This window comes from Elephantulus edwardii, unplaced genomic scaffold (assembly GCF_000299155.1).
Source record: "Elephantulus edwardii isolate Elephantulus edwardi_28Jun2011 unplaced genomic scaffold, EleEdw1.0 scaffold00036, whole genome shotgun sequence".
NCBI lineage: Eukaryota > Metazoa > Chordata > Mammalia > Macroscelidea > Macroscelididae > Elephantulus > Elephantulus edwardii.
The window spans coordinates 20880907-20895648 of NW_006399786.1; the positions used below are offsets into that span (position 1 = coordinate 20880907).

Genomic DNA, 14742 nt, shown 5'->3' on the forward strand with positions numbered 1-14742 from the left:
AGAGAGAGAGAAAAGACATCATGCATCATTAGGCAAATCTGCTGTCAAGGACTTTTTTAAAGTGCTAAAGAGCAAAGGTGTAAATTTAAAGACTAAGATGCACCTGACTCAAGCCATAGCATTTTCAGATGTTTCATATGCACGTGTAAGTTTGACAAGGAAAAAGGAAGACCAAAGAAGAATTGATGTCTTAGAATTGTAGTGTTGGTGAAGAGTATTACCTGTATATATCCTGACCATCAAAAAGACTAACATATCTACCTTGGAGGAAATGTAACCAGGGTGCTCCTTAAAGTCAAGAAGGATGACATTTTTATCCCCAGATTTTTGAGCATGTTGTCAGGAAGGGTCAGTTCTTGGAAAACGACATCACACAGGGAAAACAGGGGAAACAAAAGAGAGGAAACTCAGTCAAACTCAATGAAATGGATTGATGCAGTGACTGCAACATTGGGCTTGAGAATGGTAGAGATGTGAGAATGGCTCAGGATAGGGCATAATTTTGATCTGTTGTTAATAAAATATCTATGAAGCTTAGTCAATGGCACCTAACAACAACAAAAAAAACATCTAGAATGCCTTCTATTAGACCTCATGAATATCTTTTTTCTCCTTTTGAATATTTTCTTTCCTTGAGTCTTGTTTTATTATGTAATTTTCTCTAAAGTGACATTTTAAATTTGAGATCTTTCAACTTATTTTTTTTAGATTTTATTAATTTTAATGAGACTTAGGTTTTCCAGTCATTCATTGTTGCACTTCTCTCCCTGACCACCCCCTCCCCCCAATTCACTCTACTCCTTCAAAAGAAAAAGAAAAACTTTCATTGTTATGCGGTCTCTCCCCCGAAGTCCACTCCACTATGCAGCCTTTATTCTGGACTTCTGTAATGACAAGATTACCCATTCATATATCCCTTTTAAACAGTTCTCTCCTTCATCTGTTTCAATGCAATATACATCATTCCTCCCCTCCTTTTCCATCTTCCCTCAACCCTGATGTCAGTCCCAATTCAACTTAATTTTTAAGAGCTTTACTTTACCCTCTGATTTTTCCCTTTTTTATATCTTTCTGAAGCTATTAATTATATTGTTTCCTGATGTCCTGTATATTTTTCCCCCCACTTTTATCTCTTCTACTTTTATTTAAGTTTGTCTTTTATGTGTGTGTGTTTTTTAAAGTTTATTTATATTTGGGACTAAATCACTGATGGAAATATTAATGTGTACAGATAAGAGTTAGAATTATTTTACTCCTTTTATATTTCTACTTTTTTGTTAAGATCCTTCAGATATTTTAACTATCAGTAAACATTCTTTTTTTTTTGAGTCAGCCAGATTCTCTGGAGAATTTTTTTATGTTACTCTGATTTATTTACAAAGTTTTAATACATTGTTTTTCCACAAAAGATCCTTCTTATTTCCTTTACACCACCCACCCATTGAATTGTGCAACCCTATGATTAACACCCTATTTCCCCCTCTCGGGAGAATTTTTGTGTGGAGTAAGCCTAAGGGACAAAAATAGATTTGAAGAAAGAAAAATAAGATGAACAATAAGACAGAAAAATAAAACAAAGTCAAGGACAAGAGAAAACATAAGCATGCACTTGTTTGTAGTATATATATGTAGAGTAGATAGTATATGTATAGTATATAGAATATATAAATGATAAAATTAGGCTGAATTTTAGCTCTGTTCTTTCAAGCGGGTAGATGAAATAATAATATACAGCAAGATATTTATGATGTTTATTTTTTAAATAAAAAAGTCTCTTAGAAGAATATCTAATAGAATTTTGAGACCTGAGAGACATTTCCTATGGATTAATATAAAACAAATAACAAACCCAAATATAATGGACAGTGTTCTTAATAGCATCCATCTTTTTGTTTGTTTGTTTGCTTGTCTTTTGAGATTTTAATGAAAGTTTATAGAGAACTTGGATTTTCATTCATTTATTGTTGCACATTTCCCCCCCGTCTCCTCTGCTGCTTAGCTCACTTTTCTCTTTGGGGAAAAAAATTCTTTCATTTTTATACAGTAGCCCACACCCAGTCCACTTTACTGTGCAGCTTTTATTTCTGGACTCTTGTTATGCCAATAATACCTAATCATATATTCCTTTTATACAGTTCTCGCCCTTGTCTCTTTCAATGTTGTGTACATTATTTATCCCCTCTTTTCTTAATTTCCCCCTAACCATCATGTCAGTCCTGTTTTATAAGTGGCAATATGCAGTATTTGTCCTCTTGTGACTGAGATATTTCACTCAGCATAATGTCCTCCATGGTCACCCATTTTGCATAATATTTCATGAGTTAATTGTTTTTCAGTACTACATAATATTCCATTGTGTTATGTATGACTGCTTCTCTAGCCATTCATTTGTTGATGGTCACTTGGGTTGTTTCCAGCTCTTTGTTATTGTGAACAAAGCCACAATAAACATGGGTGTGCATATATATCTACTGGGGTGGCAGTTATGTTTCTTTAGGGTATATTCCCAGTAGTGGAATTGCTGGGTCAAATGGTATTTCTATTTCCAACTTTTTGAGAAAGAGCCATACTGCCTTCCAGAGTGGATGCACCATTTTATACTCCCACCAACAGTGAATAAGGGTTCCAGTTTCTTAACAACCTCACCAGCATTTGTTCTTTGCTTCTCTGTTGAATTTTGCTATTGTTTCTGGGGTGAGATGGTATCTCATAGTTGTCATGGTTTGGGATTTTGAACATTTCTTCATGTTCTTGCAGGCCACCTGAATGTCTTTTTTGGTAAAGTGTCTGTTCATATCCTGTGCCTATTTTGCAACTGGGCCATTTACCTTTATCTTGTGGTGCTCCAGTGTGGTTACAATGTAGACATTATAATGTTATTTTTAAAAGAATATGAATTAATGTAAAACCAGTTTGCTTTGTGACATTTCACTCATGTTGTTGGTGGTAGTGTGTGCTGTAGAGTCGGAACCGATCCATAGCTGACCCTCCAGTGAGTTTTTAGAGGCAGTTAATCACACAGGAGATTACCCACCCTTCTAATGCGGAGCAGCTGGTGGATTCGTGCCTTTGGGATTGCAGTGCAGTGTCTTGCCACTAGGCCACCAGAGCTCCCTATTTTACTCATATCACAATAAAAAAAATTAAAGAGATTTATCAATATTGACTTTTGGTAACCTAGTGGTAAGAAGCTACGCTACATTTCAAAAGGCAGTGAGTACAAATTTACCAACTGCTCCACGGGAGAAAGATGAACAATGTCCTCCTATTCAATTTATACCTTCTGAAAATCCACTGGAGGCTCAACTGTGATTTGATTCCAACGTGATGGTACATAAGAACAGCAAAGTTAAATTTGCCAGGAATTCATTCTAGTCACTTGGTTAATTTTTACAACTTGACTGGAACTATAGATAAAATTCAGGTGGCATATTTTCCTCCCTCCCTTTCCCTTCCCCCTCCCGGAGTTCACTTTCTTTTTTTTTAATAGTTTTAGCTTTATTTGAAGTTATCAGTTTAAATCCACTCAGAGTAAATCAACTCAGATAAATCTCTTCAGAGGAAAATCCTAGCCTTTTATTTCTCGAAGGCCACAGCTTTGAGATCCCTGTGCAGTGGTTCTACTCTACATGAATAGAGTCAACATGAGTTGGAATCCACTCCTTGGAAATGCTTTGCATTATAGTTTGTGTGGGTAAAGAATTTCATGATAATGGGCAATCTCTAGGATTTAAAAATGGTAAAAAGGGTTTGTTTTTTTAAAAAAAAAATACTGGAGGATTTAGTACTCTTTGCTTACATCATTAATAAAATCTAAAAGAGGGAAAGTTTCATAAAGCCCTTTTGAAGATGTACTTTTAAAAAGCTTATGAATTTTTTTTAGGTATTAATAGAAGTGATATTTTCGCTTAAGATTGAGTAATAGCATTTATCTTTGTTGATTGTATTTCCTTTTTTTGGTAGTCCAATGTAAAATTCCAATTTTCTATTTTTAATGGTGCTATGGTACTAGGGATCCACAGTCAACACTCTTGGCACCAGCAGCCAGGAAATTAAAAGACATATTGTGATGGGAAAGGCTGTGGTTTAGAGATCTCTCTAAAGTGCTGAAGTGCAAAGATGTCAGTCTAGAGACTAAGGTGCTCCTGATACATGCCATGGTCTTTGAAATCACTTGCTATGCATCAGAGAGCTGGACAATTACTAGGGATGATAGAAAGAGAATTGATGCCTTTGAGCTGTGGTGTTGGAGAAGAGTCTTGAATATACCATGGACTGCTAGGAAAACAAATGGGTTTGTCCTGGAGAGGGTGAAACCAGGCTGCTCCTTGGATGGAAAGATTCTGAAGCTTCGTCTGACATACTTTGGGCATGTTGCAAGGAGGGACCAGTACTTGGATAGAGACATCATGCTTGGGAGGATGGAGGGACAGTTCAGGAGAGGAAGACCCTCGATGCGATGGATTGATTCAGTGATTGGGGTTATGGGGGTAGGTGTGCCAGAGATGGTGAGATTGGCACAGGTTAGGGCAGAGTTTAGGACTGTTGTACATAGGGTCACTATGAGTTGCAGGTGACTCGACAGCACATAACAACAATAACAACATGGTGGTACTAGAGATATTACAGCTAATGTTAGATGGATATTGGCTGAAAGCAGAGAGTAAAAGAGGAATGTCTATTTGTGTTTCATTGACTATGCAAAGACAATTGGCTGTATGGATCACAACAAACTGTTGCTGACTCTGAGAAGAAAGGGAACCCCAGAACATTTGATTGTGCTTATAAGAAACCTATACTTCGACCAGGAGGCAGTCAACAGAACAGGGCAGGGAGACACCACATAGTTCAAAATTGAGAAAGGCGTATCCCAGGCGTATCCTGTCTCCATACCTTTCCAATCTATATACAGAATGGATCATCTGGGAGGCTGGGCTGTATGAAGAGGACTGTAGCATCAGGATTGGAGGAAGACTCATCAATAACCTCCATTATGTAGTCGACACAACACTGCTTGGTGAAACTGAGGAGGACCTGAAGCACTTGCTGCAGAACGTCAAGGACTGAAGCCTTCAATATGTATTGAAGCTCAGGAAACAATAAGAAAACAAAGATTCTCACCACTGGACCAATTGGCATCATCAAGATAGATGGTGAAGAGATTGAGACTGTTAACAGCTTTAGTTTGTTTGGCTCCAAAATTGACACTCTTGGTACCAGCAGCCAGAAAATCAACAGGCAAATTGCATTCAAAAAGTAGGCGTACAAGGACCTTGCCAGCATACTGAAGAGCTGCAACATCAGTCTGTAGACTAAGATGTGCCTGATCCAGGTCCTTGTCTTCACAATTGCTTGCTATACATCAGAAATCTGGACAATGTCTAGGGATGATAGAAAGAGAATAGATGCTTTAAGCTGTGGTGCTGAGGAAGAGTGTTGAATATACCATGGATTGCCAGGAGAAAAAACAGGCTCGCCTTAGAGAGGGTGAAGCCAGGCTGCTCCTTGAAGGCAAGGATTCTGAGGCTTTGTCTGACATACTTTGGACATGTTGCAAGGAGGGACCAGTCCTTGGAGAGGGACATCATGCTTGTGAGGGTGGAGGGACAGCACAGGAGAGGAAGACCCTCAATGAGATGGATCAATTTAGTGACGGAGTAATGGGGCTAAGTGTGTCAGAGACAGTAAAGTTGGCACTGGATAGAGCAGGTTTCATGGATATTGTACATAGGGTCACTATGAGTTACAAGCAACTCAATGGCACATAACAACAACATTTTTTAAGGAAATTAGGCTGTATTTTTTCTTTTTGTATTTAGCAAAAGTTTATAAATCATATTGATTTTTCACTGTATCATGCATACGTACTTTGACTTTATGAAAAAAAGTCTGACATCAGGATTGGAGGAAGACTCATCAACAACCTGCATTCTGCAGGTGACAGAACCTTGCTTGGTAAAAGCAGAGGACCTGAAGTACTTGCTGCAAAGGATCAAGGATGGCAGCATTCAATGTGGATTACATCTTTTTTATTTTATTTTTGTGTGCGTGTATTGTCAAATCAGATCTGACTGGTACAGGAGGAGATTGTCCCTCCTTCCCCGGCAGAGCATCTGGTGGATTCGAACTGTGCGCCTCTGGGATTGTAGTTGCAGTTCCTTGCCACTAGGCCACCAGAGCTCCCCCAATGTGGATTACATCTTAACATCAAGAAAACAATCCTCACCACTGGGTGAATAGGCAACATTATGATAGGTGGAGAATAGATTGAAATTGTTAACAATTTCACCATACTTGAATCAATAATCTACATCCTTGGTACCACCACTCAGAGATCAGGATATGTCTCCTGGAGAGATCATAGTGAAAGTCTACTGTCAAGGATCTTTCCAAAATCCTGAAGGACAATGATTAAACTAAGGTGTAGCTGATCCTTTCCTGAAGCCAGTCTTTCCAGTCTGCTATGCATCTGAGAGTTGAACAATGAATATAGATGACAGGAGGAGAATCAGTGCATTTGAATTGTGTTGGAGCAGTGTGCTAGGTATCCCATGGACTGCCAAAAGAACAAACAGTTATGTCTAGGAGAAAACACAACCAGAATGTCCCTTGCAGACGATGATGGCAATGCATCATCTTACATACTTTTAACACGCTGTTAGGAGAGGCTGTTTCATGGGGAGGGACATCAAGCTTGGAAAGGTGGAAAAGCAGTAAAGGAGAGGAAGACCCTCAGTGAGATAGATTGGTAGAACATCTGTGGCAATGGGCTCAAATACGTTCAGGATAATAAAAATGGCACAACTTAGAAGAGGGTTTGGATCTGTTCTTCATAGGGTTGCTATGAGTTGTACTCAACTCAATGACACCTGACAATAAACATTACAATCTCATTATTCATATGCATTTAAAAATGTAATGAATTATAATATCTGAACAAACTCTTACTGTATATGACTTTTCCCTTCTCCCAATGTATCTATTTATTCATTTTTACCCCCTCTTTCTCCCTTCTCATCCTGGTAACCATATAAAGAATGATTCTATCTGTGTGTAAACTTTTCCTCAGCTTTTTAGGATAGTGGTCTTATACTATAATAGTGTTCACTTCATTTCTTATGAGGTGCATGGTTATATTTTGAAAAATAAAAGGAATATAAATAGCCTTTAACTATTTATTCTACCATAAATATAAAGTATCTTTTCTAAACAAATGTTTTAATGTGTACTGTAAAGTAGTATCTTAAGACAACTAAAATGCTTTTCTGTGCAGTTGGTTGGAGACAGATGTTCTCTGTAATTGATAAAAAGCAGATCTAGATAATATACCAGATAAACAGACTACAAGGTCAGCTTTCTCCAACAAAATGGACAAACCACAATAAATGCTACAAGCCTAGATGATTCAGATTTAGCCTTGAAGGAGGTCAGTGACCTACTTTCATGGAGGGTCAGATTTTCTTCACTTGGATACAAGCACAAATAATTTGGAGCCTTCACAGAGAGTGACAATAATTTTATCTTAGATGTACTTAAAACTAAATGTTAACAGTTGCCTGTAATATCTTTTTAAAAATTCCAGCTAGTTTTGATAAACATATGCTTTCTTTTTTTAAAAAAATTTTTTATTTTTAAATTTTTTTTTACGTATGCTTTCTTTATGTATTTTTTAAGTGAATCTTACAAGAAGGTTGCAAAGTATTATCTTGGGATAAATAAGTTCATCTATTACCTATGATATTGAAAAATAAGTCAATTAATTATTGGAAGATCTCTCTTAAAAAGATTGGGCTTTAGGGAAATTTATAGCAACTAGATAGGATTATTTGTGTATTAAAACTTAAAGATTCTGGCAGTAAAGAGTAGAGAGACTTAATTTTAATTAAGATCATATTAGTATGCCAAATTCCTTTAAAGATTAAGACATTTGCATTTGTTTGAATAAACTATGAGAAAATGATTCCTAATAATAGAAGCTTCTCTCTTCTTTGTTTGCCACATTTTAAAAAATATGAGTGAAGATAGCAGCAAAGTGGGATGAGGTAGGTTTCTGGCCATGCAATTTACTAATTACACAATAATTTCTCATCTGTCTGCCAACTGTAATTGAATTTACCATGCATAATCTACTCTAAAAGGAAGAATATTCTGAAATAATAATATTGGGCTCAATTATATCCTTAAATGGGTCATCTGAAATTCTAGAATTCCCGTGCTAGTGTGTTAGCTTTAGGCTTGAATTTTTATTCACTCTTGACTCAAGTCTTCCAAAATTGCCTTCTCTGATTCTTAAATTTATTATTTATTATTTAAAAATGAGATTTGAAGTGACAGTGTAGGTTCAGAAGCAATCCTACGGCTAATTAACAAAAACATAGCATACTCAATAAAATGTTTGCATCCCTTACTTTTTAATGTTTTGTACAAATTTCTGTAGAAATAGTTATGATTCTGTGTAGCATTATTTTAGAATTTTCACTAAAAGAGTTGGATTTAAAATAAATTACCTTTTGCTGCTTTTTCTTATGTGCAATTGAGTTGCCTGTGACTCATAGCGACCCTATGTACAGCCCTAAATCCTGCTCTATCCTGTGCCAATTTCACTGTCTCTGACACACCTACCCCCATTACTCCAGTCACTGAATCAATCCTCTGAATCCACCCTCTTCAGGATAAACCTATTTGTTTTCTCAGCAGTCCACGGTATATACAATAATCTTCTCCAACACCGCAGCTCAAAAGCATCAATTCTCCTTCTATCCTCCCTCGTCATTGTCCAGCTCTCTGATGCATAGAAAGTGATTGCAAAGACCACGGCCTGTTTCAGGTGCACCTTAGTCTCCAGAGTGACACCATTGCTCTTCAGTACTTTGGAGAGATCCCTAACAGCAGACTTTCCCATCGCAATGTGTCTTTTAATTTCCTGGCTGCTGGTGTTGACTGTGGAGCGAAGCAAACTAAAGCTGTTAACAATCTCAGTCTTTTCACCATCCATCCTGATGCTGCCAATTGGTCCAGTGGTGAGAATCTTTGTCTTCTTGCTATTGAGCCACAATCCATATTGAAGCTTGCAGCTCTTGACCTTCTGCTACATAGTATAATTAATGAGTGAAAAGTTTGCTTCTGTTAAAAAAAATAGATCTTTAGCTCAGCATTCTTAGATGCTGGAGAAATAGTCATTTTGAAAGGAGAATGAATATTTATGTAAAATTTTGTTTCTAATTTATCAATTTAGGGGTGATATGTCCCTGTTGAGACTGAGAGATCTCATGATCAAGGTTAACTTCCTTTCATAAAGTTTGAAACAAAAATGAAGGCAAAAGACTCCAGACAACCTAGTTTTGTTTTCTATTTTTCTAAGGCCCCTCCAAAGTTGGTGTCAAGGACCTCTCCAAAATGCTACAGAACAACGATGTCAATTTAAAGACTAAGGTTCACCTGATTTAAGGCATTGTGTTTTAAGTTATGTATTATGCATCTGAAAGTTGAACAATGAATACGTCTGACAGAAGAAGAATCGATGCCTTTGAACTATGGTATTAAAAAAGAATACTAAATATCCCATTGACTACCAAGAGAATAAATAAGTATATCTTGAAGAGAGTGTCACCAAAGTACTCTCTAGAGATGAGGATGATGAAGCTGTGTCTCACATACTTTTTTCATGTTGTTAGGAGGAGCTAGTCCTTGGGAAAGGACATCATGCTTGAAAAAGGGGAGTCTGTTGAGTGGGGAAGACCCTTGGAGAGGTGGATTGACATAGTGACTGTAGCAATGGGCTCAAGTATATCAGAGATTAGAAGGATGGCACAGGATAGGGCAAGGTTCAGATCTGTTGTTCATGTGGTGCTATGAGTCAAAGCTACAACAACAAATGGAACCCTGGTGGTAGAATGATTAAGTGTTCTGTTACTAACCAAAAAAGATTTCAGGGTTGAAACTACCCAGCAGCTCTGTGGAAGAAAGACGTAGATATCTGCTCCCATAAAAAGAATAGCTTAGAAAACCTTATAGAATAATTCTTTCCTGTTTTATGGGGTGCTATAAATCTGGAAATTGATCTATAGTATCCAGAACAAAAAGGAAAATTGACAAATTGGAATCCTAAGCAAATACTCATTTTAATGAAGGTAAAGTCACTTAGTTGATAAAAAAGTTAAAATTATTAATGATCCAATAACCTATAATGGAAATATATCTATTACAAAAAGGACATAAAAAGTGAGAAACGTATATTTTAAAGCATTTTGTAAAATATATGTAATAAAGATTTGCTTTTCATTTATAGTGCATATTCAATAAAGGCATTAACATCTGTTAAAGTATGAAAACGTAAATGTATTAAATGTTTCTACTATCTAAATAGCTTTTCTGAGAGAATGATAATGTATTCTTTGTCTGCCTTTACAGGAAAGAAAATTGAAAGAGAAATTTGTGCGGTAGAAATATTTTTGTTACATAGTGTGCTTAAGCAATGGCAGATAGGAAGAAAAATACCCGCTTGAGCTCTACTTTTTAATAATTAATTTCATTACTTTGTGACGGCAGAATAAACAGTTGCCGTTTAGTACTATATCTAGTTTGATGGAGGAAGTGCAATGAAGGTGCCCCTTAGAAGCAAGGACGGTGAATATCTCACATGATTTGGACACATTGTCAGGGGCCAGTTTTTAGATAAAGACACCATGGTGGGAAATGTAGAGGGCCAGTGAAGAGTGGAAGACTCTCAATGAGATAAATTGATGTGGTGATTGTAATGATGGGCTCAGGCACATCAGAGATCATGAGAACGTACAAGGTCCAGATTTGTTCTTAATAGAGCTGCTTTGAGTTGTGGTTGACTCCAGGATACCTAACAACAGTTACTAATATGTAAATAATCATGTGTTTAAAATGTTGACCTTCAAGATTAAAAGGAAAATACAACTTTGGAAGTCTCTGAAATATGACTTTTAAGAATATATTTTTGTTGTTGTTGTAGAACATACATCAAACCAATTCAACAGTTTCTACACACACTATCCCAAGACACAGATCACATTTTTTCAAGTTGTGCAGCCATTCACATCCTGCTGAGTTTTTCTCCCCCAATAACATAAACTCACTGCCTCCTAAGTTTCTTATCTGATCTTTCAAGTTACTCATGAAATATGTTTCCTCTCCCCCCTGAGAGTCAAGTAAGACTTAAAGCTGAAAGAATTGACCCCAATTATTGAGCTACATTCATCTTCTGTTGCAAAGCAAATTGCGTCAGAGCCTTGGAAAAAGTCATGGGAAAGTTTCAGAGGGGAGTCCCAAACTTTTTAGTTTAAGGAGGGGATGGGGAGTTGGTGGCCAAAAGCTCTGTAACCCTGAGAATGATTACTCCTGTTCTGAGAACCCTGATGATATGTAAACGAAAAGAAAGCAGTTTATCAGATTAGACCATTTTCCAGTTGTTTTTCTTTTCAATTGCTTTCTTTGTTTATTTTACAGTGGATGGAATTAAGGTTCAACACTCTGGCAAAATGCCCCCACTGCAAAAAAATGTAAGTTCTTTACCATTGGAAATACTGTTGAGAAGCACATGAGACCAATGTAAAGAATTCAGAATTCTCATTGAAGTGGGTTGATTTTAAGATGTTCTATAGGATGAATGCATGCTAATTATATTTATGCTATTCAAGACTTATTTACAAAGGAAGCATCTTTTCAATAATTAATATATTCCATTTTGCAATTAAAATTAGCTTGATTATCATTCTCTAAAAGAAAATCCGTTTGGGAGAAAGTAAAATTACTAAAATTATGCTTGTGCGTGTGAATGGTACATACATTTCTGTATATGCACAAAAAAGAAATAAAATTAAATCTCAAAAATCACTGAGAACAAGAAATTAGATTTTTAAAACCTCATGGGAAATAAAAAGCAGAGACTTACTGTGATTAGCAAGTAAGCTGTATGTGGCTGATTTCTAGTTCCTTATAGTATACATACATATACCAGTTGTGACCTTTACAACAATTTGGAACTTAGAGAATTTTATCTTCGTTTTACAGATGAGAAACAGTTAGAGAGGTTGACAATTTTTCTAAATTACTGCTTAGTTAGTTATATTGAAACAATGATTTTTCATAATATAATATAATAATAATAAAGAACTATTGCATCTAGATCTTTATAATTTGTAAAGTATCACAAGATAGTGTGTTCATATCAATGTGACTCTACAGCAGTTACTAGGAAACTTGCGTAGAAATTCATGTGGAATCAGTCAGCTGAAACACCATTCTGGAGATGTTGTGGATCTGGAATCACATGCTAAACATGGGAGTGCCCCGGGCATTCATTACTGACTTGGACAAGGAAACCATTATCACATGTACGCTCACGGCTGGTGTCAAGATTCTTCTTCCATTTGGTTGTTTTTTTTTTCATAACAAGATGATGGGTCATCTGTGGAAAGAAGATTCTGAGATAGAGTTTTATTTCTTTAAACATGCATCTCAAACATCCAGAAATTCTTTTTAAATTTCAGGGTTATTAATTGTTACTGTGATACTAACCTGTCATGTGTTTATCTCTCAAAACTCATGGGCAAAGCTGCCTGCAGGTCTCCAGAGCTGGAAGCACTTTTTTAACAGTTTCTTCCTCATACAGTAGCTGAGGCTATTGTGGCTAATGTTGAAGTTTCTCTTTTAATTGGGCCACTTGTGACCGACCACCACTTTAAAAATCCCTCTTATAGTTGGGCTAGAGATATGGTCTTAGCACTCTAACATAGACTTTGGGATATATTTCCATACAAATGCTATAATATATTCAGGACTTATGGGAAAGTCAGTTTTATTCTGCTGCTGTTCCTTGACCAGAATTCTTATTTTCCCGTATGTGAGCAAGGCTGCTTGTGTCTACTGGAATCATTTACATCTTCTCCCTTCCCTAATTTGGCCTTATTTATAAGCTTCACCCAATAAAGCCCTCCCTGGAAACATCATTTGAAATTGTTATTGTCAATAATTTTGCCTGGTTCCATATTTTAGCTGAAATGGTGCAATAGTGCTCAGATCCTTGTTGAAAGGTTGGTGCTTTGAACCTAGGAGCTTCTCTAAGTGATAAAGATATGACATTCCTTGGATGCTCATTGGAGTTGTTGTTTTATAGAATTGCAGTGGATCAGAATGGATTTGACAATGCTGCTTTTGGGTTCTTTTTTTCTTCCTTTGAATTTCTGTAGACCTCACTGTACTAGCCTTTCCCAATTGTCTCATGCAATCCCAAAAGGTTCTATAGGATGATCATAGTTGTGAAAGACAAGGTAAATAAACCAAAAGTTGAGTGGTTAGAAAGTTGGGAAATATTGCATGATCTTTCCCTCACAAGTCCAATGGCCACGTTGATGTATTACCAAGAGTTGAATTTATTATCTAGTAACATGGATAATATGTTAACTATAACAAACATCCTTTTAAATGCTTATCTCTGTATGAAAATTGAAGAGCAGTTGATAACCAGGTCCAGAGGATGTTTGTCAGTACTAATGACATAGAGCCATTGTGACATAAAGACATGGGTTTCTATGATTATGTGAGGAAAAACAGAGAAGGCCTGACGCTCCTGTAGAAGGGGTCAGAGTTAGAATAAAACCCTCTTCCTTCTCTGCTCTAATATTCTCAGATGACTATATGAGAAGAATAACGAGGGGGGGAAAATCCACTAGTAAATGTTGTGAGATGAAGGGGACAGAAGCTCTCCTTTTGAGAATTCCTAAGAATAATGAGTTTCAAGTTTGTATTCATATCATTCGTTTGTATGATCTAGAAAAACCTGGTTCTCAAAATTAAGTGGTTGCACTTTGCTACTCAAGAACCAGCTGTTGGCTTACTGTGTGGTGCCGTTAAGCTGGTTCTGACTCATCACTACCCCGCACACAACAAAAAGGACCACTGCTGGGGCACCATGCAGGAGCCAGTTGTTGCAGTCGCTATGCCAGTCTACCTCACTGTGCCAGTCTACCTCGCTGTGCCAGTCTACATCACTGTGCCAGTCTGCCTCACTGTACCAGTCTATCTCACTGTGTCAGTCTGCCTCGCTGTACCAGTCTGTCTCACTGTATCAGTCTGCCTCACTGTGCCAGTCTACCTCACTGTGCCAGTCTGTCTCCCTGTATCGGTCTGTCTCCCTGTGCCAGTCTGTCTCCCTGTGTCAGTCTGTCTCCCTGTGCCAGTCTGCCTCACTGTGCCAGTCTGCCTCACTGTGCCAGTCTGTCTCCCTGTATCGGTCTGTCTCCCTGTGCCAGTCTGTCTCCCTGTATCACTCTGTCTCCCTATATCAGTCTGTCTCCCTGTGCCAGTCTGTCTCCCTGTGTCAGTCTGTCTCCCTGTGCCAGTATGCCTCACTGAGATTTCTTCTCTTCTTCACTAATGCTTTCCTTTATAAAGCATGAAGTTATTCTCGTGCTGATCCCTCCCTAAAATATGCCCTAAGTCTCACTGTCCTTGCTTCTAAGGAGTCTTCAGACGATATTTCTTCCCAGACAGTGCTGTTTGTTGTTCTTGCTATCCATGGTATAGTCAATAATTTTTCATCATAATTCAGTTCTTCTTCTATCTTATTAGTCTTATTAACTGTCCAGTTTTCACGTGTATATAATTCATTCATTTTTAATTAAAACAAAGGATTTAAAAAATAAAACTTAAAATTCCCATGATAAATATTTTTTATCTGTCAGATGCATCTTTAATATTTATTTTATTTTATTA

The 14742-nt window shown here is 37.0% G+C and overlaps 1 protein-coding gene across 1 annotated transcript in view; it reads left to right on the forward strand.

Moving 5' to 3' along the window:
- TMEM55A (transmembrane protein 55A) overlaps positions 1-14742 on the forward strand; it is a 61369-nt gene that overhangs the window by 40301 nt on the left and 6326 nt on the right. Inside the window, exon 5 of the mRNA XM_006884597.1 lies at positions 11476-11528. Within this exon, the coding sequence (XP_006884659.1) occupies positions 11476-11528 (53 nt within the window). The remainder of the gene's footprint in view (positions 1-11475; positions 11529-14742) is intronic.